The sequence below is a fragment of the Anser cygnoides genome, chromosome 8 (assembly GCF_040182565.1).
Source record: "Anser cygnoides isolate HZ-2024a breed goose chromosome 8, Taihu_goose_T2T_genome, whole genome shotgun sequence".
NCBI lineage: Eukaryota > Metazoa > Chordata > Aves > Anseriformes > Anatidae > Anser > Anser cygnoides.
This window is the reverse complement of record NC_089880.1, coordinates 28,264,597-28,288,979: the sequence shown is the minus strand read 5'-3', so window position 1 is coordinate 28,288,979 and position 24,383 is coordinate 28,264,597. Positions and strand designations below refer to the sequence as shown.

The 24,383-nt window shown below is 45.7% G+C and overlaps 3 protein-coding genes across 4 annotated transcripts; 2 read left to right on the top strand and 1 right to left on the bottom strand.

The window, feature by feature from the left end:
- Positions 1–419: 419 nt before the first annotated feature.
- TCEANC2 (transcription elongation factor A N-terminal and central domain containing 2) lies at positions 420–5,342 on the bottom strand. The gene is made up of 4 exons (XM_067001184.1): positions 5,188–5,342; positions 4,667–4,804; positions 3,391–3,584; positions 420–1,542 (listed from the first exon to the last, which is right to left on the bottom strand). Exons 1-4 carry the CDS (start codon positions 5,291–5,293, stop codon positions 1,354–1,356), a joined length of 627 nt encoding a protein of 208 aa, XP_066857285.1. The 5' UTR covers positions 5,294–5,342; the 3' UTR covers positions 420–1,353.
- A 96-nt stretch (positions 5,343–5,438) lies between these two features.
- Positions 5,439–15,188, top strand: TMEM59 (transmembrane protein 59). Of its 2 annotated transcripts, none has more exons than XM_048062037.2 (8): positions 5,439–5,660; positions 7,863–7,968; positions 10,022–10,116; positions 10,314–10,466; positions 10,747–10,831; positions 11,153–11,234; positions 11,995–12,103; positions 12,829–15,188. In XM_048062037.2, exons 1-8 carry the CDS (start codon positions 5,490–5,492, stop codon positions 12,982–12,984), a joined length of 957 nt encoding a protein of 318 aa, XP_047917994.1. In that variant the 5' UTR covers positions 5,439–5,489; the 3' UTR covers positions 12,985–15,188. The 2 variants fall into 2 exon arrangements, with proteins under 2 accessions (XP_047917994.1, XP_047917993.1); XM_048062036.2 differs by having other exon boundaries at positions 11,150–11,234.
- Positions 15,189–15,322: 134 nt separating this feature from the next.
- On the top strand, positions 15,323–23,545 carry LDLRAD1 (low density lipoprotein receptor class A domain containing 1). The gene is made up of 6 exons (XM_013176186.3): positions 15,323–17,579; positions 18,008–18,062; positions 19,242–19,382; positions 19,708–19,845; positions 20,015–20,143; positions 20,991–23,545. The coding sequence occupies exons 1-6, from the start codon at positions 17,559–17,561 to the stop codon at positions 21,134–21,136; spliced, it is 630 nt and encodes a 209-aa protein (XP_013031640.3). The 5' UTR covers positions 15,323–17,558; the 3' UTR covers positions 21,137–23,545.
- The last annotated feature ends 838 nt before the right edge of the window (positions 23,546–24,383 follow it).

The window sequence follows — 24,383 nt, the reverse complement described above, 5'->3', positions numbered from 1 at the left end:
AAATTTCAGAGTTCAACATTTAAGGTAAGTTTTGGGTGTTATTTTTTTTTTAACGTTCAGGGAAGAAAAAAGTATTTAGCAGATCCACTTACTGACACCCAGTCCTGTTTAGGATGAAGATGTGAACGCAGACTAATGTGCAGCTTTCCCGCTGCATTATTTGTCCTTAAGTGACTCTCTCTTGAGATCAGAGTGCTGACCATGACTGATCAAAGCACACTCCCTTATGGTATACTAGACTTCTCGCCCCTGTTAACTCAGAAAATGGTTTGTGACCAGTCCCTTGTACCAGCACAGAGAACAGAGAGCGCTTTATTGCCTACCAGCAGAGAAAGACTGTGCCTGTCACAGCCTTAATAATAGCACACAGAGAACAAGATGACTTGTGGCACTAAAGAAATCAGAGTAAATACGAAAGGCAAGATTTTCAGTTTTTAATAACTAGAAGAAATTCATACAATAGTTTGCTGCTTAAATTTGTTTACACAATCATTCTGAAACACCTTCTTTTTGGAGGAAAAAAAGCCTTTACATGGAATATTTTCCTTACAACCTAACTGTAATTAGAAAATTCATTTCAAGTTGTTTTTTTTTATGATACACTAAAAACAAGCACCAGATTTTAATCATGAGGGAGGCATGGAAGTCTGAGTGAGTTGCTCATTAAGCAGAGGTATTAGATAGCACCTATACCCCAGGGCGTTTTGGTTTTCAACCCAGGGTTTCAGAAAATGCCCACCACGCAGGGTGACTGAGCCTATGGAAGGATGGATAGAGAATTACCGAAATTCAGTTTGTATCCAACTATGGAACGCAGGGGAGATCCCCTGGCTTGGGTAAACAGCTAGCTCTTGCCACATCCAGGGTCCAGCTACAGCAGACTTGGCTGATTTATGGTTAACTAGGATTTGCAGTTATCCTCTAGGAATCCCCTCCCATGGAAAAACTACCCTGAATTCCCACTATTTCCGATTAGCCCAGCACAAAGCTGTTAAATGTCATTCAAATAATTACACCTGAAGACCCATCTCAGGGATGAAGCCAAACCGAGGCACGACAAACTGACAGAAGTAAGAAACAGGTGAGTCAGCACGGATGGCTTTTTAGCAGGAAAATATACAGCAGAGGAGAAGATACTTTTTGAGCAACAACCCTACGCAGACTTCCACCAACTCCGATTTACAGCACCACTTTCATCATTAGTAGTTCTTGCCTTCAGCAACCCTGTTAATAGAGCGGTGCCAAGTGAGTCACACCGTCAGCACTTCTGCACGCCCCTTACAACAGAAAGGGTTCCCGGTTCCACGGAGATGCAGGCACATGAAGTTCTCGTTCAGCAGCAAGCACGACACCTCACTTTTTATGGCTCTGTACAAACGCAGGGACAGTGAGCGTGCCAGTCTTGACTTCTGCTCGGATTTCAGGTTTGTGCTTTAATGAGAAGACAAGAGCTCGCACCATTCTGCGATACGGCGTGCTAATGAGACGGGAAGAGAGATGAAAAGCTTCTCGCTCAATATTTTCAGCCAGTGGGTGATCAATCTGAAAACAGCAAAGTATAAAATTAGATCTCTACATTTAATAAGGAGACCGACTGGCTGAAATTGGAGTTTGGTGTTTTTCAGCGCTTCTTCGTTAATCAGCATAGATTCGAGGAAATCTACTTCTCATCACAAGTGCAACAGGAAGAACAATTTAATTCCACCCTAGCAATTAAGGAACACAGCAACATGGTCAGTAGCAGGGAACATATTCACATCTCCAGCTGGGTGGCAGCGCTTTGCCATCACGACAGGAAACTAATCTGCAGCTAGCTTTGGGTATCCAGTTGAACTACAATTGTAAGCTACGTTGTACTGTCTCCATTAAGATCACTTTTTGATCTTGCTGATATAAGGCACCTTGGATACTATTTTAAACTCGATTCCAACAGCAACTCTAAGACACACCAAACACTTGGCAACTCTGCCTGGTGCTATAAAGGGAAATGTGGGCTCTGTGAGTGTGGAAAGAGGTATAATTAAGAACGCAGAAAGGGATTTACTAAATGTTAATTACGTAGTTATTGCTTCAACATGTGCCAAAACCTGTAATTTAGCACAGCTTAGAAAAAAATCCCCTGCCCATCAAGAAATTGTTTTAATTTCACTTCTGCCTTTTGTTACAGGGAATCTCCCATGCTTCACATACAGGAGATTCCAGCATACCAACCAGTATTCCTCCAAGTCCTTTCCCAACACTTTTACTCTCTTTTTGCTACCCACCATTAAATTGTCCCTCTGCCAGTCTGCACTAGAAGTCCAACCGAATCCATTCAGCCCCCATTCTCCCTCTTTATCCACCTCTCGTGTCCCTGCTTTCCACTTTCTGTACTTCTGTGGCTCCCACTCCTATCTACGCTGTTCATCGTGCTGATATAAGCTCCCTCTGCAGATATGGTGGTAGCTGCAAGCCAGAAGGGCAGCTTTCCTCATCATAATTTCAGGTGAGTCCTGTTCTGAGGTGATTCTGCCTTGTCCTGCCTTACCCAACACCACTTGTTTGAGGGTGATATCACAGCCTTCACATCCCATAGGCTCAAACTTTACCAGCAGTCTTATTGCCGTGCACAGAGCTGCTTTGCAAGAAATAAGCTTGACCCAGCAGCCCAGCAAAAGTGAGCTCCCCACAAAATCATTCTGAGGCATTCCCACAGCAAGTCACCCTTTAGTTCTGCCTCAGTCCAGGTGGATGGGAAGTTGGAGAGGTTGTTCTCATAGACAGCAAACACACAGCTTTGAAACTTGAGTGCTTATCACTTTTCTTGCCATTTAAAGGATAACTAATGAATAAATTAAAAGGATAATTATTACAGAGTTTCATAGACAAGCAAACTAGTCATTAAGCCTTACAGTAAAATCCTGTTCGTTTACTTAAAGATACCAGAGGGATCTGGTATTTATCACCACTTTATATATTGTCAACCTTGCCTCTATGTTTTCGCAACAGATGTCAATTTACAAATGTTTAATTACTTAAATATGAAACACCCAGAAGGTCCCAGTGTTGTTTTAACTGCTGATAAGTAACAGTAAAAACTTTGTTCTACTAACTTCTTATACAGCCCGGCTGCAGTAGATACGCAGCTATTCTGTTGGCTGGTTATGTAAATGTGCAATATACACCTCGCTTACAATTAGCACATTTACTTGCTTAATAATAATAATTAAAATAAAATCTACCTTTAAAACAAAGACACTGATAACTGGGGACATGGGGAGAATCACTGAATATAAGCACTCTTGTCCCCACTCTGCCAGTAGGACCAGCTTTATAGAAACTATGACTGAAAAAGGCTTGTCCAGCTTGTTCCTACAAGGAATTACCCTTTGAGCCAAAGATTAACACTACCTCTAGATCCAGGGCTTCACAAAGCAGCTTCCGTGCGTTCTTTCTGAAAGCCTCAGTCTTGGGATCACTCCTGACTTCTATTGAGGGCCTGTTTGAATGGTTTTTGATGAAAGTTCGCCACTGCGTGTAAACATCTTTGGCAAGGCTGGCCACGTCGTGATCTGAATGTTTGCGCATCTTATTCACGGTGTGACCTGGAAAACAGCAACAGCTCCTTCAGCTTTGGTACAGAGACCAAATACACCAGCCAAGCTGGTGCTCAAGCAGCCAAACACACTTTTAATTCAGGCAGCGTCAGCGAAACAAGCAAAGCACTGATGCAAAGGTAAATATAAAATAACTAGGAATGAAGACTGAAGTTCTCACTCATTGACTCCTGCAAGTGATTTTGCCTGAGCAATTAGCAAGGAACTGAGTTATACAGCTGAAAATGACTTTGCCACAACACCAAGGTGTGGAGACAATTACATATTACAGACATTTTCTACGCAGATAGTGGATCTGGTGAAAGTATGTAAAATTAGCCAACAAAGAGCACTTTTTTTTTCTTTTAACTCAAATCACCTTTAAGGAAGCAGATGTTGCTGCTATAGTGTTTTAACACACAAACATCACGGTGACACAAACAGAATCTTCCCAATCGACACAGGCTTGCCCGTGCAAAGACACTTTCCTTTGAGAGGAGACAAAAGGGATCTTTTTCCAGCGTGGTATTTCTCTCTGACCAGTAGCGCCGTTGGCCAGAAGATGTCACTGTTAGGCTTCTGTGGATCTTGCAGCAGATCCTCTACTCAGAAAGCCCCCCCTCGCCTTGGAAAAGGAGATGCAATCCGTGCCTTTCCCCTTACTTCTGAGTTGTCATTTGTCACGTTTGGTTCATTCAGGCTTTTCCTGAGACTTTTTCAGTGCCTCCCTGAACGGGCTGGGCTGCAAGAGGCACAGAAGCCTAACAAGTGGCATCTTCCCACTGGCAAAAAAAAGGCCAGCATGACCGTCTGTCACTCCCGGATATTCTGTGCCATGTATGATCTGCAGACAGGAAAGGCAGGGACCATGCAGTCTCACATCACCCCTCCCCCAAATCCCACAGAAAGCAGTCAGGTACAAGCCTGTGCTATCCGCACGGCGCTGCCCTTCTGCTGGGGATTTCTCTGAGTGAGGGTGCAGTAAAGCATCCTCTTATCTTTAAAAAGCTTGGGGGATGGTCTCTTTTGCACCGACAAGCCAAGCAGACACAACAAAGCCTGACGTTCAGGTGAGATCAGAGAAGATGTACCTATTTTTGTTGAAAGCAACACTTCCTTGGAAGGTATTTTCTTCTTCAGCTCCTCCAAAGCTTCGATCAGATTCTCCTTCGGTTGCCCAGGAAGCTCGAGCATAGACTTCCACCTCTTTATGTCTTCCACGACCACAACTCTCTGCAAATGAGAAAAGCATTTAGGAAAGCGGAATGATCTTACAATAATTAAGGACGTTGGCTTCACCCCAGCTACTGGGGTTGCAATCGGTATGTGAATTACTGATTACGGCATGCAGCAGAGCACGGAATACACGCGGCACAGTTACGGGTACTCAGGACAGACAGAAGGGACAAGACGCTTGATCTTGTTATGTCAAACTCAGGGGAAGCGGTAGGGAACAGCCGCTAGAAAGGAATATTTTGGAATTTAAGGATACTGCACTACAAATATCTCAATTGCAAAAGGGGATCCCGGCGTTTCGAGGCGTGTGAGCCGCCGTGGGGGCTGCAGGCCCCCCCCCTCCCCGTCCCCTCACGGGCCGCGACCCGCCCGGGACCTGCCCTGAGGGCCTCGAGCGGGGCCTGCCGCAGGGCCGGGGGCTGCGGCCGGGCGCTGCGGGCGCCCTGCGGGGAGCGGGCCCGCCGCACCACGAAGCGCTCCATGCCGCCGCGCTGCCCTCCCGGAAGCCGCCGTGTAGTTCCGCCGCGCGTCAAGCCCCCTTAGGGTGGCCGGGGCCAAGCCGCCGAGAGGACTACATCTCCCAGCAGGCTGCGCGAGGAGGAGGAGGAGGCGGCGGGGATAATCTCGCGAGAGGCCGGCGGGCTGGTCCCGTCAGCGGGGCGGTGAGGGAGGAGGAAGATGGCGGCGCTGCCCCTCAGCCTGCTCCTGCTGGTGGCCGCCGGCCGCCAGGCCCGGGCCGTGCCCTCTGCCGCCGCCGCCTCGTCCGAGGCTTTCGACTCCGTGCTGGGCAACACGGCGTCCTGCCACCGCGCCTGCCAGCTCACCTACTCCCTGCACACCTACCCCAAGGTACGGGCGGGCCCCGCCGTGTGGTGGCAGCCATAGGTGTGGGGAAGCCTCGGGGCTGCTCCTGCTCGGCCTCCTGGGGGCTCCGGGGGCTGTGCTGCCGGTGAAATCGGTATGGCGGTGCGAGCAGCGGGGCTCAGCCTTGTTTCAGTGTGTTCCCGCTGAAGGTGCGTCAGGCGGGCTCTTGTAAGATAAGAAATGTGTGGCACAGTAAGTGCAGAAGGAAATGCGATGAGGAGTTTATGAGCATCGATATATTCGGTTGTTTTATGTCTAAAATAAACAGAATTTTTATGTAGACAGCATGTGCTTAAATGTCCGTAATGTGACTTTTTTTTCCTCACAAGCCAGGACAAGAAAAAATGCTTTTTTCAGGTTCTGCGTTCTGTGGGTGCGGGGAGGGGTCCCTCTCTTCTCCTCCTGTTCCTAAAGAGGCAGCTGTCATTCGGCTTAGGCTGCTGCATCTTTAACTAGAACAGTGCCAAGGACCCCAAGCCAGGATGCCTGGGTGACACATTTTGAAGGATGAAGCAGAAACGGTGGCCAGGGAGTAGCCTGGCAGAACCTTCAGCCTGTTTGGATTTCCTTGCACAGAATTTCTTCTGTCCCGTGATGAGACAGTGGAATGATATCTAGCGAGAATACAGCTGCCTGCTTCAGAGTTCACTGTTGGTTCAAAGGTTCGTGCAGCTCCGGACCGCTGGTGTGAACATGGAAAAGCTGTTACTGTGGCCTCATCTCCCCTGTTTTGTTTTTCACTGGCAATATATTGCGTTATCAGCTGCAGCTGTATAGCGGTCTGAGCTCTGAATGAGGGGCGTTCTTACACTGGCTTTGAGATTTCACTTGAGGGCAGCAGGAAAATGAAAGTAGTGATAATATGAGGTAACAGGGCTCTGTTCACTTTCACGTGAAACTAAAATTGGCTTTTTTCACACAGCAGCTGATGCTGGTATCTCCACAGAGGGAGGTAGCAGGGAGTTGTGTGGCGTACAGGTAACACTAGATCTGCACGTGTCATATGCTTTGGTACCTCCATGCAATGATAGGGAGGAGAAGGAACTAAATCTGGGAAATTAGGACTAAATGTTATCCTAAAATATTTCCAATTAGTCTTTGGTCTGCTTGTCACAAAGCTATCAGTTGAGTAGAAGGAAATCGGTTGCGTTAACGTTGGAGAATAAGTCAATTTTCACTAAGACTTTTTGTGGAAGACTGCCACAGAAATGTTTTTAAAGCTAGCTTTGGTTGGATATCAAATTATAGAATGTGGTTTTGGCACCAGTGTAACTGTTTGAGCCACCCTGCCTGTGCTGTTAGAGCTGAGTTTTGTTCTGTGTTCTATTTTCCACTTTTCTGCCTTTGAAGCACATGAACCTGTGCTCTCAAACAACGGCCAGTTTGTTCACAATGGGTTATGCGGTAAGGTGTGGTCTGTTTATTTTCGTTAGGTTAATTCAGAGCCTGTGTACCACCTGCAAAGCAACTGGGAGCAATCATGTGAGCGGCTGTGTAGCTGAGAGTTGGGATGGGTCTGATTCCTGACCTGAAGTAGGAGTGCTCAGGTGGAGGAGGCTGGCTGTAACCCTGCAACAGGGGAGAGCATCGGTTGTGGGAAGTGCACACACGTAGTTAACCGTGGTATTGCTACAGAAGACAGTCAGAAGTTAATGTTTTATTTCAACAAATCTGTTGTCCTTCTAACTAGTCTGGTGGATATATTGTAATACGCTGACAAAAAAAATAATTTTTTTTGTCCTCACCTGTTGGGTTCTGTACTGAAGTTGCACGATGGAGGACTGTACTCGTTCCACGGTTGAATGTCAGTAAATCTTTTACAGCGGTATGTCTTATTTTTAAAGCCAACGCTTTTTCAAAACTGCATCGTAACTTCGTTGTGAGTTGTAGGACTGGCATTGCAAAATAGGATTTGCTGTTCCAGGTCTGGCTTACCACAGGATAGAGAGCTCTGTCTGAAATAAATCAATAGCTATGTTACAGCCATAAAGAGCTGTAGCTTGGTTTTATTTCAGGTTAGCCAGACCGCCAGCTTAGCTGACTTCTAGGTCCAGTGAAGGGAGGAAGGACGGTGTTCTAGTGTGGGGCTTTTTATAGCACTTCTAAAAAAAAAAAAAAAAAAAAAAATTGTTTTTTCGCATTTTTTTCTTGAATGGAGGAATGCAATCTTCTCTTGTGCCTTCCCAGGAAGAGGAACTGTACGCGTGCCAGCGAGGCTGCAGACTCTTTTCCATTTGCCAGTTTGTGGATGATGGCATCGATCTGAATCGAACCAAACTGGAATGCGATTCCGGTAAGAATTTGGTACTCCTTTAACATCTCCTTTAACATCCCGTAGCGTGGAGATGCATGGAGGGAAGAGCAGGAACATCATTGAATTGGTGGGATTATTTCAGTTGCTTCTTGGTTTTGTTTAACAACTTCTTGAAGGTTGTGTATAGGATACGAGATCTTCTTGGAGGGTTGTATGTTCTCATCAACTTTCTTCTTCCATGATCCGTAGTGTTACCATTTTCCTGAATTTCTTAGACTTAATCAGTTGTGAATAAGTTACAAGTACTTAAATTCACTTTAAAATTTTTGTCATGGAGAGCAAAAAATGGCTGGAAAAAGAATCCACTCAACACTTTTCCTTTCCTAACTCTGCGCAACATCAGGGCCATGTACAATTCCTAACAAATTTGGTTGTGAAAGTGAATTGTTCAGTTGGAGTAAGAACACAGATTGTAACGTACTGTCTGCTTTGTAACGGGTGGTCTGGGCTAAACCCTCAGGAACAGGTATGTTTTGTTTGAAATAGACCATTAAATACTTCTGACTAATTGTCTGAGATCCGTGTCAGAGCAAAAACCTCATGGTGAAGGTGAAATATGTATACTACAGGCCAAAAAGTACTATTTTTGTGTAGAACTTACCCAGTAAGGCAGCTGGTGAACAGTTTTACTCAGATTAAGTGGGACATAACCACCCAGAGCAGGAAAGCTAGTAGGTCCCCTCTGTATTTCAAATATAATTAGGCACTGACTCAGTGCTCAAAGGAGGCTTTTGTCTTCCCAGTAGCTCATAAAAACCAGAGGGCTAGTGGCTGTCTCAGGGAGCTGATGGAAGGTCTGTAAGTAGAAAGCCTGACGTGCAAAGATGTTAATGTGATACCAAACTGTATTAAATACTCCAGAAATGGGCTAATGCTCAAGTCTGTCATAGACTGTGTATAGCTGTGATACAGCATGTCAGTCTAGTTGTCAAACCATACAAGAAAGAGTGCCATAAAAAGGGTGATGTAGCAATAAAGCACATGTAGAGGTAATTGAACAGTTGCTTACTTTCTGATTTAACTCTCCTTCCTGAGGCTGTTGTCTTTTGCTGGCTTATGTTCTGTAATCTGTTACTCTGGTTGGTACCCTGACTAATTATTCTGTGCTTGGCAAGATGCATCTTGGCTGAGCTGCTCAGTTCTGTCTTTTGATGTCTCTGTGTCTACTAGTTTGGTGGCACTTTTGCCATGGAATTGCTGTTCAGGTGCTGTGAGCTGCGTACTCCAATGTTTAGCTGCGGAGGCCGTGCTTATTGCCAGCGTTCTGGCCTTTGGTGGTGCGTTTGTTCCTGTGGGAAAATTCAGAAAGCTGCTGTCTGTGTCGCTGCTCGGTTTGAGTCTTTAGTTCAAGCAGTGCTGCAGCATTGTCCACCTCAACTCTAGTATTTTGTGAAAGAGCTGTGCCCGTAGGTTGTCTGCCTGGTTTCTCCGTGTATAAATGGGAATAATTTCAATTTCTTGGTCTTCATGATCTCTGGTGAACAATAACTAGAAGATGCCTATAAAATGAAGAATTGGCTTCGTTTTTTGTTTAAAAATAAATAGTAATATTTTCAACACAGTTTTCGAAGGAGAATGCTCCTTCCGTTTTCCTGTGGTACCTGGACTTCTGCTGTTACCTCTAAGGGATTTAGTCAACCTAGGCTTCCTCTATTCTTTTAGTATCCCAGCTCTGTTCGCTGAGGTTAAAATATATGTATTTATTTCATGTGGTCTGTACATGAAAAAATACAGTGGTAGGAAGAGGATCAATGAAAAGTTGCAACCCTGAGTTTGTCCAGAATAACATTTCTGATCAGCTGCTCTGACTGCGTTCGGTTTTCAGATGTCGTGTGTGTCAGCTCTGATTCCATAACCTTCGTTAGACCTCACAGCAAACGCTAACCGTGGAATGATTGCCACGTCTTTCCCTACAGCTAGGATTGTCAGTCTTTTAACTGCTGCTTTGCTTCTGATCCAACTTATGCTGAAAATGTTTTCGTAACTAAAATGCAGAATTTATCTTCTCATTTGGGGAACTTCTTCCTTGCAGCTTGTACTGAGGCATACTCCCAATCTGATGAACAATATGCTTGCCATCTTGGATGCCAGAACCAATTGCCATTTGCTGAGTTAAGGCAAGAGCAAGTAAGTAGATGACATGTTTTTCAAATACCACCTACTTGTTTTCTGTTCAGCATGTCTTCTCTTTTTTAAACTTCTTCAAACGGAAGACAGATCTTCCGAAGGACTGAAATACAGACATGGGGCTGGGGGTGAGCATGAACATGACTTCTGGCCTTTTCATATAAAAACAAACGGAAAACCGGCTAATGTATTTGCAGTTAATGTCCCTGATGCCAAGAATTCATCTCCTCTTTCCTCTGACACTGGTGAGATCGTTCTGGAGTGACATGATGGACTCAGCTCAGAGCTTCATAACATCCTCGTGGACTTTCTACCTTCAAGCAGATGATGGAAAAATTGTCATATTCCAGGTGCTTGTCTTTTTTCATTAGGATTAAGGTGTCCTAGCTACCAAAAATATAATTCTGCTCCTTCCAGTCTTAGGGGAAAAAAAAAAAAAAAAAAACAGAGCACTGTCAGAAGTGTTTAGTTTTCAATAGTATTTCGCCACCTTCAGTGCTGGTACAAGGAAAAAAAAATGTGAATGGTGTATGTCTTAAGGTTAACTTCCCTAATAATTTTGAAAATGTGTATGATCAAAATTAATGGGAGCTTGCTAGCAGGATCTCCTAACCCCTGATTCTGTTTTAGTCAAAGCCAGAAGTACAGTATGTTCCACAACTCGAACAGGAAACTGGAGACGCGAGAGGATCTTTATCGCTGAGTAAAACAGCCGGTAAGTTGTTCCTTGTGATTTGGAAGAGCAAATGCAAATGTTCCATGTCATGCAAAGAGAGAAAGAAAAAAAAGAAATTGCAGGTGGCACATGAAAGCAAATGTTTAGAAAGCTAAAATATAATTGGGACGTATACTGTATGATGCACCCTTAGCAAAGTCTGTGGTAGAAACCAGACTGCTGGAAATAGAAACATGCAAGCTAGGGCCATTTTAAAAGCTTCCTTTTATGTTCTCTGCATCGACAAACTGTATAAAGTTTGGGGCTTCTCCCACTTTTATTGCTTTTCTGACAGCTGTTTCTGCTGATCTGTTTCAGCAGACCTACGCCCAGGAAGTTCGCAGATGTACCGAGGGCTTTTTGAAGAGCACGGAAGCGACAGCCTTTTCAAGTGTCTTTCCATGTATGTATGTCGTGTACCGTACCTCGTACGGAGCGTAGTGGTGGCACTGTTGCAGTGTCTCAGCGCTGCGAGTCTGTTGCTTCAGGATGCCCAGCAGTTGTATTTGTGTATCTGACCTTCTGTTATCGCTACCTTCTGTGCTAGCCCAATGTTATTTGTGAGCTGGTCTGCCAACTTTGATCCTCTTTCACATTTCAGTTGATCAGAATGTTGATGATTTCCTATGCTTTGAGTGTGGAACATAATGCTGACTGTTTCCTAAACTTTTTTTTTTGAGTATGTTCTGCAAACTGCTTAATCAGTTCTGTGTTTTGCCTGTTCTTTACCTCTGATAATGTTTTAGGGCAAAGCACTTTTATTTTGTTTTGGGATTTTCTGATATGAAAGACACTGTTGTGTCTCATGTCTAGGCTGAAAATGCCCACTGTATCTTTAAGCTTTGCTGAAGATCTGTGTTGGTTCTTTCTTCCCTTACTCACTGATGACTTTTTCCTTTAAAGTTTAGATACGAAGGATCAGTGAACTGCACCTCTTGAAATTGTGAGTGGGAGGATGCTTAGGGCCCGATAAACAGAATCCAACAAGTCTCAGTGTCTTTTAAGTCAGATACTAAATAGGTGTTGGAGGCTAAACTGTATACCCAGAAGTCTGAAGGAGACTAGTGAATCCATAGGACATACGGTCAAAATTGAGCAGAACTTTTTAGGTCCATACTTTGATATTCAGTATATCAAATCTAGTAACGTTCTTTTCGTTACAGAAATTCCAGTTGGATCTTAACCACTACACTTGTCCTGTCAGTGTTGGTGCTGCTCTGGATTTGTTGTGCAACAGTAGCTACAGCTGTGGAGCAGTATGTTCCATCTGAGGTAACCCTACCTTACAATTTAAAATACTTTGAATTTATTCATGATATTGCTTTTACGTTACAGCTTTCTACAGGCCGATAAACATATATGGGGGAGGGATCAGTTGGAAAAAGTTCATTTTGCAGATGTGGTTAGCAAACAGATTTTGTTGATTATATGATGATTTTATATCTGAACAATTTTTACTTGCTCCTGTGGCCAATAGGTTCTCTGAGCCTTACTCAGTAGGACCAGGTGCGATGTCTTTTGGCTTGTAGCCCTGCCCTCTTAACTTTTAGGTGGCTTTTAACTGGAAAGCAGCCTCTGTTTGTTTCTCTGCTGAGGGTTGGATGGTGTGGGTGGAACCCAGTATGGCTGTTGTTCAGGAGGATCACCAGTGAGAACAGAAGTCACCACAGACTCTGATCAGAGGGGAACCAGCTGAGCTAGCATACCTAGTGTCCAGAGAGATAACTGTGCTTCTGAAATAAGCAAGACTTGCAGTATTTGCAAACTAAAGAGGCTGGTACACAAGCACTACATCTGCTATTATTCTGGCAGATTTAATACGTTTATTTGCACTCAAATATAGTTTGTCATGAATTTCAGCTGATGCAGAAAGTCTGGGCTAACTTCTGTTGAAGGGCTGCAGACATCAAAACCAAGAATGTAGTTGCATAACGAAATGCATTTTATTCACAGTATCAAGAGTCCTTGTCTAAAAGTAATCTGTTTAAATATTTCAGAAGCTGAGCATCTACGGAGATCTGGAATACATGAATGAACAAAAACTGAGCAGATATCCATCCTCTGCGCTTGTTGTGGTTAGATGCAAGACCGAGGAACACGAAGAAGCAGGACCTCTTCCTACAAAAGTTAATCTGGCTCAATCAGCAATTTAAATAAGCCTCCATTGGAATGAACAGACTAATTCTAACAGTGCTAGAAACTCCTGATTGTTTGTGGTGGTTCTTCAGATAAGAAGTTTAGCAGCCAGTCTTTAAATGCAAATAAAGTTACAGAATCAACAAATGTCATGGGATTTTGTTTTCAGGTAGTAGTGAAGATTCAGACACCTTGAATTTGTTTCCAGACATGATCACTTTCCACTGGTGTTTGCTATGTGTCTTGCTTACAAAAGCTGTAAGCATGCTTTCCATACTTCTGCCACGACACTTTCAAACTTATTTGTGTGTTCTAGGATGTAACGTGTACATTCAGAGTTAGCTTTGTAAAGGTATAAGAAATTTTAAGTGGGCAGGAGATGCCTTTTTAGTGTTGCACTTTCTGTTGTAGTTAAGAGAAAATATTATAAAATTATCTGCTGATTTTTTTTGTACTTGTTAATGTCCATGCACAAACAACCCTTTCTGCAAAAATAAATATATTTTTTCTACAGTGTGGCTATATCCACGATGGAAAGCATTTGTGAGGTACTGTAGGCTAGAACTCAGTTTGTGAAAGATGGAAACTGCTAAAACTTGTGGACATATCCTTTCACACACAACACATGGTCAATTATTTTGTCAAACTTTATCCTTTATGTCTTAAATTGCTTGTAAAGTTAGAGCCTGTGTTTTCTGAAGAAAATCTGCTTTCCACTCTTGATTAACTACTCTAGTCTTGTAACTTCATTTACAGAAACAAGTTGATTCCTGAGAAATGAGAACAGACAAATAAAAATGACTGTATAGAAAATGTTGCCTACATAGCTTTTTGCTACGGTTGATTATTGACTACGGTATGCTCAGCACGAAAGCCTGTCTGTAGCATTCCTCTCATGGGCAGGGTGACCTGATTTTGCTATGTGATTCACTAACACGACAACTAACAGTGTCCCTCATGTCTCTAATACGTTTTTGCTGTTCTTTTCTTTGAGATTACTATCGCTAGCTCCCTTAGTATTCACAATTTGTGGATGTGTGATTTGTTTAAAGGTCTGTTTGTAAGTATTTGAGAACTGGCTAGAACGCATGGTCTCCAACTCATAGTGTTGTGTTGATTATACAGAACTCCTGTAAAGGTTTAAAAGCAGAAAAAGAATTTCTCCAGGTTCTGAATTTGGTGGAAATGGTTGATATTCTGGAGAATACAATATGTTGTTCCCTTTCTGTTACAACTGGTTCAATAGCCTGATCTGGCTGTGATGCTGATGGTTGTGTAACTGCAGATGATGCAGCCTTGCAGGGGCCATTAAGCAGGAATGTGCATTGTTGCCTATACAGCACTGCTGGAAACCGCTGCCTAGATGCACTCAAGCAGATTTTCCCTCAATGAGGCTTAAGAGCACTGAGAGGTTTGTTTTAAGCAGGCTTGTATCAACGTACAGAAATTGTAAGCTGAAGTTTTAAATTACTGGTACCTCTTGATGTTAAATTTTTCTTCAGTGAGCAGTGTTGTGAACCAGAAATCAGTGTCAGCAGCCATTGGCGTGTACCTGTGTGTGGGTGGCATTAATGCAAAGGCCTCAGACTTGACTGTCGTGAAAATCAGTTGTGATGTTTTCAGAACACTGTTACTGGCGTAACAGCGGTGGGAAATCCCTTTCTATGCAGTACTGCAGTTGGGACCTGCACTCCTGCTCACGTAGTGCAAACCTCAGTACACAGCCCTGCTCCAGCACAGAATGGCGTTGTTCTGCGTCCGGCACTATCAGATGTGACGTATGCAAACGGGTGTTCAGAAATCTGTACGTATGGGCTCAGTGATTGCCCTATTCTTAGCACTACATTGTTCTGGATTGCCTTTCCAGAAGAGACTTTAGCAATCCCATTTTTTGTAACTGAATAAGTAACATGTAGATGTTTGAGTCTGTTACAGTATTTTACTTTCCTGTTACGTGTAGTTGCAGAGCGAGTGTTACAGCTTCAGGAAAACACGGCTATTGGCGTGTTTTAAATGTGTACAGTACGGCCTCTGTTATGTTGACTTTATTTCATGAATGTGAAACTTTCTTTTTCTGTTCCAAAATGTCTGACTTTATTGCTTACATTCCTAGGTTTGACTTAAACAACTTCTGCTTTTATTTGGCATTGTATCTGCCTATGCATCTACAACAAAGGGAGAAAACTACAAATGGATCAAATAAAGTTTTACGTGTTTTGTCTCTTGTTCACTGTTTAATAACGACACCTCAGCTAAGTAATGTGTGCAGTGAAGCCGGTGATTCAGTTAGGTCACAGGAAACTGTGTGCCTGTAGCAATCTGTCACTTGGCACTACTGTTTCCAAGGTAAGCCAGAGCCTAAAGAACTCGTTAAGCGCTGTGCTTGTAAGCTCGTGTCAAAGCAGCTTTCTTTAGTAAAATTGGATACTGCCTAGGCTGCGAGAATTGAACTTGTTTCTCAAGATTTCTAGTTTAAGTGGAGTACTTAAACTATCTTGGCATTTGACTTTGCAAAATGGCTTCTCCTACTCATTTTTTTTTTTAAAACGTTTAGCTTCCTGACATCTTCATTTTCAGAGGCTGCAATTTGGGTTTGATCTCTGCCCAAGACCACCATTTAAATGAAGGGCCTTAAATTGTTGAAATTGCAGAAGGAAAGCATTTTATATTCTCTTTAGGCATGCGTTCAATTGAACTTGGAACAGATTTTAAATAGAGTCATCCTGACTTCAGTAAGGCATCTCTCAAGCGTGTGCGATTCACCGCTGGCAGAAGCAGCCGTGGCACTTCTGTGTGAGTTTTAGGGTTTTTGTTTTGGGTGATAGAATTTGCGAAGGTCTCACGTGTCTCACATCATTCTCAATATATTCATCTTTATTTCCTTTTCAATACTCTGGCAAGTGTTTTGTGCTTCAGAAGGCTTGCTTGTGTGTGTTACCTCTTTCTCATCAAGTCTTTCTTTTTTGGGGGGGAGGGGGCTGGTGATCTGATGGGGTGTAACTGATCTGAAACTGACTACCTGCTTGGTTACAGCTGAGCTTGATAATCTTGCTGTAGGAAACAGTGGTAGATGACAGTTCTTATGGACATTTGTCTCTAAGAATTGTTTTACTCTACATATTAAATGTTTTTGTTAAGGATTGGTTTGTGGGATGCGCATAGAGAGTCTGCTTGACCTGGTACATGGGACTCTTACCAAGCTCACTATCACCTAAAGCTTTTTGAAGGTTCAAAATGCTCATTCTTTAGCAAGCCTGATTAGAAACTTAAACGTCCCCTTTAAAAAGCAGAGGATCTGGAATTTGATACACAGGTTTTAACCCTTAGTCTCATTCTTCCATGGTGTGGTGAGTGCCTAGAGTCACGGACTGTGCTAGTCGGGGTTTGGTGTTCTCACCCCAAATTCCTCTCCAACCAGGAGAGCTTTCTGGCACAAAGTTTAACCATGATACATTTCTGGGAGAAGCTTCTGCTTTGGACAAACAGGTGTTGCCATGCTGAAGGAGGAAGGCTTATTTAACTCGGGCTGGTCTGCGAGCAGGTGAGCGCAGGGCTGGCACGTGCTGTTGCCAAGAAGCCAATAACTCAAGGCAATCACGAGTGAGTTGTGTGCTTGGGGAGGGAGAGGGAAGTAGCAATAGTCATTCCTCTGTTATCGGGCATTATTTGTTGTTTTGCATCAGTTCACTTGGTGAAACTGTCTTGGGGACAGCTTTTAGGAAATACAGCTGCCACTACACTTCTCCAAGCCCTGGTTAACTGGTTCTTAGGAGGGAGAATCCTGCGGGGTGGAAACAATTTGGAGGTGCTTGAGTTCTGGGGACCCTCCTGCAAGCAAGAGGAATGTGGGCTCACAGCATTTTGTCCTTGAAATCGCAAATCCACTCTGTGTGCGGTGTTGAAGCCTGCAGCCAATTCAGAAGCTGCAATCTATTTCATGTTAAGGTTTACTGCAGGCCTGGAGATTCACGTACGCAAGTAAAAGAGGACCCGGGAGGATTTGCTCTGCCTGTGCTCATGGCCCAAGCGAGGAAGCTGTACCAGGCGGCTGTATCCTGCGCAGTTCTGCCAAGACCTGATCATCTTGGAGGAGTCTGGGCTAATGCCAGAGGCCAGTGTGTCAGCCTTGTTTTAGGAAAGAGGTGGGGAAAAGAATTTTGGGTGAAGGTGATCTGACTCCCTTTCCTCAGGCCTTTTCAACTCCTGTCCTCTGGTTCCTGGCTGGCACCAAGGTAAATGGAAGCTGCGTCAGCTGGGGGGTGAGCGTTCGTCTTCTACACGTGTCAGGAGCAGCAGTGGGGTTGTTGGCATCAGAAGTCTCTGTGTCCCTTATCAGCTGGGAGGAATGAGAAGCAAGCTGCAAACCCTGCTTCTGACCAGAGCAAGTGCTCAGCCTGTCTTCCCTGGCCTCTGCTGCACACGTGCCCGAGCAGCACTGCGCTCCTTGCTTTCCTCCCTCTGTTGCGTTTTGTATCCTGGTAACATTGCTCACGTTAGAGCCGGTGTATGCTGGTAACATGGCTGAGTTTTGGGGTGCAGAGAGGTCCCTGTGGTCCGCTGAGCTGTTGTGAAGACACTAGCTCCAGGAGGAATGAACAAAACTCATCCCCAGGTACGGTCCTGCACTCTGGAAAAATCTGATGTGCGACTGCTTCCTAAAATACACTTGTTCTCGATAACGTTGTTTGTCTAACTTCTCTATCAGTGGCTTCTGAGTTTCCTAGTCATGTCTACTTTACCTGCTTTGATACAAAAGGGTATCAAGTCCAGCACTTGATATCAATACTTCTGTATTGTGTTAGCGCTTGATGTAGAAATGAGAAACGGAGATTTGAAAGGTAATCTGACCGCTTTGTGAGCCAAATCTGGGTCAGGTTTCCACTGAGGCAATTTTTGTTTGTATGTAAAATATTTATTGCCACGTCTATCCATATTTACATATTAATTCCTGGGTAAGATGGTAGAAGAACTAGAAAAGCATATGTTGCATGGTTATCATGTGCCACTTCTGTAAGCAGTGTTTTGTTCCTTTACTTCTAGAGGAATGGTGATGTAGCTCCTTTTGATCCAGCAAAGTCCTTCTCTGAAGAAAGAGGTAACAAATGTAATGCCAAGCTTAACATTTTTGTTATTGAACTGTAAATCAACTGAAACTATCTAGGCAGCGTAAAATACAGGCAGTATTTATGATCTGTTGAGACTGATATTTTTCCCCCCTCTGTAGTGAAACATCCAGACTATAAAATTAATAGACTTCAGCTGCTTTTTGTTGGCCTGGCGTTGGCAATCTTATGGCACAGTAACATGATATGTAATATTCCTCTGTTGCAGATGAGGCTTATAACTATTTCTGTAGGCTTTCTATATGTTTTAAGCTTCAGCAAATTTTGTCCACATTAAGAAAGAGAAGGTGAGATCACGTACAATCAACAGTAAACCTGCAGATTGGCTTGAAACAGCATTTTCTCACTGCCTTTATTTTATACTCATGTCTGTTCGGTCAAAGGCATTGTCTTGTAGACACAGGCACCCTGTAATTCACCACTTATCTTTTAAACTGAGATGTTCTGCCTTTGATTCCTGCTCATGCCTGACGGAGGAGTTGGTTACTGCAGCCTGGATCCCTTTGTGGCTGAGCAAGGGGTGTGTCTTTGCCTTCCTACGACACACAGCAATTGAGTGAGTGTGAGGCACAGCTAAGAAATCCTAACTTTTTCATCAAGGCTCTTTATGTTCAGAAACACCAAAATCCAGTTATTCACGCAGGGTTGTCTTAAGTGAACAGTTACGCAAGCGTGTGTGTTTCTCAGATGACCACGTTCATTTTTTCCTGTCTGTCTGGGAATACAGAGGAATCCCAGAGAAGTTAGCGCTGGGTTTAGACACACAGCACAGGCGTTGCCAAGGTCGAGGCAGCTGGTCAGCTTGTACGTGTGCTGCTCTGTGTTGCAATGGCTGTGGTTTTGGCCTTTAACTTCCTGATTTTGCTTGATTTATGTCGGTAACCTTCTGAAGGCTGGGCTCCCTGGAAGGCTGCAGCCTGTTGTATCCTGCAATGTCTTTGGGGAGGGAAAGGGGCTGCTTGTCGGCCAGTTCTCACCATTTCGAGCTGATAATTCACCCTTGGGTGATGGAAGTGCCTGAGCCCAGGTATTAAAACTCAACTGCTGATGTGGCAGAGGAGAGTCTCACCCACACCTCAGCAGCTCCCCACCAGCCCAGGAGCCCCCCTGGCTCCCCCAGCCCCTCACCTCTCTCCTTTGCCTCCCAACAGGCTGCTGCCGGCCGCGTGGGGCCTGCCTGCGCTGCCCGCCGAGATGTGTCTGTGTCACCGTGCTGGTGCTGCTCCTCCTGGCTGCCACGGCGGCCATCGTGGGCCTGGCAGTGGCGCTGGGGCTCCCACCACGCTCCCCAGGTCAGTCCCATGAGTGTCGTCGTTGGCCCCATGGCGGAGGAGGAAAGCGGTGCTGAGGGGAACGGTGGTGGGGAGAAGGAAAGGGGCTGAGAGGGGTGGCCGTGAGCTGTTCCTTGGCTGTGGAAACTCCGGGTGGCACAACTTCAAGCTGCTGGCACCCACCATGAGGACACTGGAGATTGGTCCTGGGCCCTGGTTATTTCCAGATGACAAATAAATTTCTGAATTCCCCCATTTGATTCTGAAATCATCTCCTTGATTTGCTCCCCATACCATCTGTGAGCATGAGACTGTCAGAAAATAGCGTCTCTTGCTTGCCCTTCAGCGAACCGCCTCTGTGCAGCCTCCAATAACCGGACAGGCTTCTTGTGTGACGACGGAGTGACTTGCATCCCAGCCAGCCAGGTCTGTGACGGAACCGCCAACTGCAGAGACGGAGAGGATGAGCAGGAGAAACTCTGTGGTGAGCAGTTTTGTTGAGATCTTCCCACCCTGCTCTTCCTGCTGTGCTCTGAAGACCTGTCTCACCAACTGGGCCATAAATTAACCGCTTCTTTAGCTGCCTGTCCCTGTTTCAGCAGGCACAGCTGTGCCCCAAGAGCTCAGCACGGGCTCTGTCTCTGCCCTTGCAGGCGACCTGCCCCGCAGCCTCCCGGCCTACCTGGTTTTCCGCTGCGGTAACCCTGCGCACTGGGTCTATGCCGACAAGAGGTGCAACGGGATGAACGACTGCGGGGACTGCTCCGACGAGATGGGGAGCTGTAAGTCTGCCTTCTGGCTACCGTTAGCAAAGGGCCTGGTCTGATGATAGATCGAAGAGGTTTTCCAGGAGTGGTGCTTACTGCTGCTGCTGGGAACGCTTGGAGGCTTGTGTCCTCCTCTGAGACACAAAATGGCTGGGCTAGGTCATGAGAACTACGTGGGTTCCCCCACGTCAGCTGCCAAAGACCAGAGGCAGCCATGAGGGGAGAGACTCCATGCTTTGAAGGCCCTTTCCAGCCTGAATGGTTCTATGGCTCTATGGACGTGGCTCTAAAGGACACAGTGTAGTGATGGGACTTGGTAGGTCAGGTTGATGGTTGGAGTTGACAGTCTTTAAGGTCTTTCCCAACCTAAATGATATGATGATTCTTTGCTCCAGCCCCAAAAGTTGTTCCTTCGCTGTGACTTGCTGAGCATGGAGCAGTTCCATCTTGATGCATAGCTGTAGGCAGTAGCAATCATTCAAAACTGGCCTTTGGTCCTTGGTCAGGAGTCAGGTATGTCCTGAAGACCAAGGGGGACTGAGCGTGCCTCTGTGACCTAAATCCACCTCTGCTCAAAAATGAGCAGCAGCTTTCTTCCTAAATCACCCCTGAGGTTTTGAACCTCCAGTGAGACCTGTCTGCAACACCAGTTTTGTCTCGGGTAGCCTGCTAACCAAGTGAATTACAGCTGGCCGTTCCTCTCAGGATGGCATCTCTGCCATGAAGGTCATAAAAATGTCTCTTTGGTGGGTTCACAGACGGGGTCATAACTGGTGGCTTTTCAGTAGCTGCCAGCATTAGGAAGGAGGCTCCTGGTGAGAGCAGCAGCAGCATTTCTGTTCCTGGTTTCTCACCCCCACAGTGGCCACCTGCCCTCCGTGCGGGTCAGCGTGGTGGAGCTGCAGCCCCGTGTTCTACGAGTACTGCGCCTGCGTGCCCAGGTCGCTGTGCCGCGACGGCGTCCAGCATTGCACCAGCTGGTCCGACGAGTACCTCTGCACACCGTGAAGCCTCAGCACCGGGAAACGCTGGACGTGGCGGGGTGCTTCCTGCACTGTCACCTCCCATGCTGCTGTCCTCCTGCTCTGGAAGCTCTGGCCTGAGCAGCCCCGATCAGCAGCGTGAGGGGACAGGAGCGCCGTGCTTCTAGCTTGTGGCCACCGTCTGTGGGACACTTTCATGGGTCCTCCTGAGCGCTTCCCTCTGACACATCTTCACGTTCCTGATGTCCGTGGGCAGGAGAAGGTGGTGCTGGTGTGTAAAGCACGTCTGCGGGTTGTTTCAGCAGCTGCTTTGAAGGCTCTGCGCTGACGCAGCTGGGATGCTTCCTGTGGGGCCTGGTGCTGGGGTGACACGTCTGGGGAGCCACCATCCGGGCCACCTCCTGCGCTGCGTTCAAACCATGAAGGTCAGCGTGGAGAGAGTAATGGTGAGGGAACTGCGGTGGATATGTTAGGGTTTGTGGGGAAAAATCAGTGTTCCTGTGGCGGTGTAGCTGTCCTTCCAACCAGCCTGGGCACTCGTGGGGGACCAGGGCACATCCAAAGTGTGTTTGTCTTGGGGCTGTGTGGTTTTGGAGTGGCAGCTCCACAAGTAGCCACTGGGCTGGGATGCATTGCACTGCGTTCGGTTAGCAAGGAATAAAGGTGTGTGGAGGGATCCATGGCAGCCTTGGCGTTGGGCAGAAGAAAACCAAGAGCTGCAGCCACTGCCGGGCGGCTGTGGGATGACTCGGGATCTGCTCGCTGCTCGGTTCGCTCCTCTGCCAGCCAGGCCTTCAAAGCAGGCCGCAGGATAGCGATGTGGATGTGCCATTGAGATTTAAGAAAGCTGTGTTCCTTCTCTGCTGCTTTGAAAAGACAATCTCATCTGTGTCTGAAACACTGAATCTGAGGAAAACATGGATTTACTGTGAGTGTTCCTACTGTTCTAGGCCCAAAATAAACATCAGGCACTGTTCTCCCCACCGCCATCCCAGGTCACATATCTTTAAAAATAAAACCCAGTCCACTCATTTCCTCTCTCTCCTGTGATCTGTAACTCGGCAGCTCGCCATGGCTGGTATAAATGGTGAATGTTTGTTCTAATTCGTAGCTGGGATACAGCCATAGATCTGACAGATCTTTTAAAATAGCTTCGCTGTGTTCTGACTCACGCTTTACCTAGAATGAGATGGCAAAATTCTGCATAATGGAAGAGGTACCATGGAAATTTTTAGAGCTGTATTTAATAACCCCTCCTTTTCCATGCCAGGCTAGGACGGATGCCTTGCTTTTGCCATGTCTGTAAAGCATCACCTCAGTGCTACAGCTCAGAGGAGTGACTGAGAGTTTTTTAGATAAACATTTCTCACTTTCAAGCTTCCAGCCTCAGTCAAAACATGAAATAGAGATGCACGTTTTTACCAGAAAATCACAGGCATCTAACATTTCAACAGGGCTGATTTGGGGTCAGTAAATCCTGGTTTGTTGTAGTTGCTGTGCTTCTCTTATTACGCCAAAGCATTTCCAGGGGCAATCTACAAGGAAGTTCTGCAGCACTTCCTCAGAAGAGCTCAAGGAGGGGTGGTTCGGGGGCAGCTCCCTCTCTTCTGGGGAAGAGTTGCTTTGTGATCCAGCTTGGGTTCAGCCACCGGCTGTTTGCCTTCTTCGTGGGCTTTGAAACCTTCATGCTCAGCATTGAGACCGGCAAATACGGTTAGTAAGAAACTTGTTCTGCATTAAAAATAGTGGGACAGCCATGACTTTCTGCAGCCTCTCACATTTGCTGTGGGTGGGAAGAGGACGCTGGTTAGGCTGGGCCATGTGGCAATTGCAGGATTCCCCCGGTCCTGTATTTGTCAGTCATTGCAGCAGCTCCCCTGTCAGTGGAGGACTTGTGCCTCAGAGCTCTAAACAGAGATTAGGGGTTGAGTACAGAGTGGTAACGTGCCTAAGTCATCTCAGGATAAAATTTACACAACGGTGTGTTTAAAAGAGGAAGTCTGCTGGTCAGCATGAAGAGCTAAGAAAAGGACTAATTTTACCAGGGGTGGAGAACGTAAAAAGCACAGTGCTCTAAAACGCCTCTTTAGAAAAGCGGAGCTATACCGTGTTATTTTTCTGACACTCCTGTGACCTGGGCAGGCCGTTCATGCCAAATCACAATGCGCCTATTTTCTGTCTCTTGGTGTCAGCTCCCAGCTGCTTTACTGATGTGAAAGAGAGTACACAATGCTCTGAGGCTGGCCTCTGCATGCTCAGGTTAGCAGATCTCACAGTCGCAGAAGAGCTAGCAGAAGAAATCCATGTTGGCTGCTGAACCGAAAGCCAGCTGCAGGAGGAGGCTTGTGCTTGTGTGTCACAGCCTTCTTCCTCCCTGGTAGCGGTTCTGCTAAGTCACTGTTTGTGCCATTATTTGTCTCAGAAGAGGGCTGATGTAGTCTTCAGTGGAAGCTATAAATAGCGTAGTTTCTGGGAAAAAATGTAGGGCTTGAATGCAAGTATGCTTGTTTTGTTTGTTTGTAGTCCTTGTTGAAGAAACTTCAGCAATAAAGAAACAAAGAGAGGCAGGGTCTTCCCTGTCATCTCTACACATTTCTGAGGTGAAGTTCCCTTTCTTGGCATCTTTGTGATTTCCAAGGATGGGCTGCTTTCCTCGTTACTGAATTGTGACAAACACTGAAAGGAAGATACCCAAAAAAAGCACTAGCAGAAGAAACCTGTCCTAAGTTCTTGGCCTTGAAGGGCACAACGATGGTCTCAGGGCCCAGCTCATGGGCACTGTGCACCTCAGACAGTTTTGATTGAATTCCAGTCCTGTTTTAATGATAAACAAACCTGTGGTGTTACAGCTGTACTCCTGGCTTCAGAAAGACCAAAACAGAATGATTGTGAGTATCTATGCCTTTTGTAGCAAGCGTGTACTGTTCAGTGAACACTTCCCTGAATGTTTTAGATGAAATGCAGTTAGCGTACAGCAAGCTTGCACACACACTGAGAAGCGGCTTTAAAGCACAAAGCGCAGGCAGGATTTGCTTGTAAGGCAAGGCATATTACAGCCGTAGAGTTTAATCTCTGCAGTAACCCAGTTTCAGCTTTCATTTCCTGGGTTAAAAGGAAGGAGATAGGGGACTTCTGTTCTTTGAATTTGTGCGATGTTACCGAGGGGTTTCTGTCTCTCTGCTTCCCTCCCTCCCCCAGGCCCGTACTTATCCTGTTTGCTTCCTCCCTTTGTCAGAGCTCTATCAGCACAGCCTCTGCTTTTACAGGCTGAG

Coding starts and splice junctions, on each gene's coding strand:
- TCEANC2 (XM_067001184.1), bottom strand. CDS start 5,293: ATGGAGCGCTTCGTGGTGCGGCGGGCCCGCTCCCCGCAGGGCGCCCGC. Junction 3,585..4,666: donor GTTGCTTTCAACAAAAATAG/GTACATCTTCTC, acceptor GCTGTTTTCCAG/GTCACACCGTGAATAAGATG. Junction 1,543..3,390: donor GTGAAGCCCTGGATCTAGAG/GTAGTGTTAATC, acceptor TGCTGTTTTCAG/ATTGATCACCCACTGGCTGA.
- TMEM59 (XM_048062036.2), top strand. CDS start 5,490: ATGGCGGCGCTGCCCCTCAGCCTGCTCCTGCTGGTGGCCGCCGGCCGC. Junction 7,969..10,021: donor CAAACTGGAATGCGATTCCG/GTAAGAATTTGG, acceptor TCTTCCTTGCAG/CTTGTACTGAGGCATACTCC. Junction 11,235..11,994: donor CTTTTCAAGTGTCTTTCCAT/GTATGTATGTCG, acceptor TTTTCGTTACAG/AAATTCCAGTTGGATCTTAA.
- LDLRAD1 (XM_013176186.3), top strand. CDS start 17,559: ATGAACAAAACTCATCCCCAG. Junction 17,580..18,007: donor TGAACAAAACTCATCCCCAG/GTACGGTCCTGC, acceptor CTTTACTTCTAG/AGGAATGGTGATGTAGCTCC. Junction 20,144..20,990: donor CTCCGACGAGATGGGGAGCT/GTAAGTCTGCCT, acceptor TCACCCCCACAG/TGGCCACCTGCCCTCCGTGC.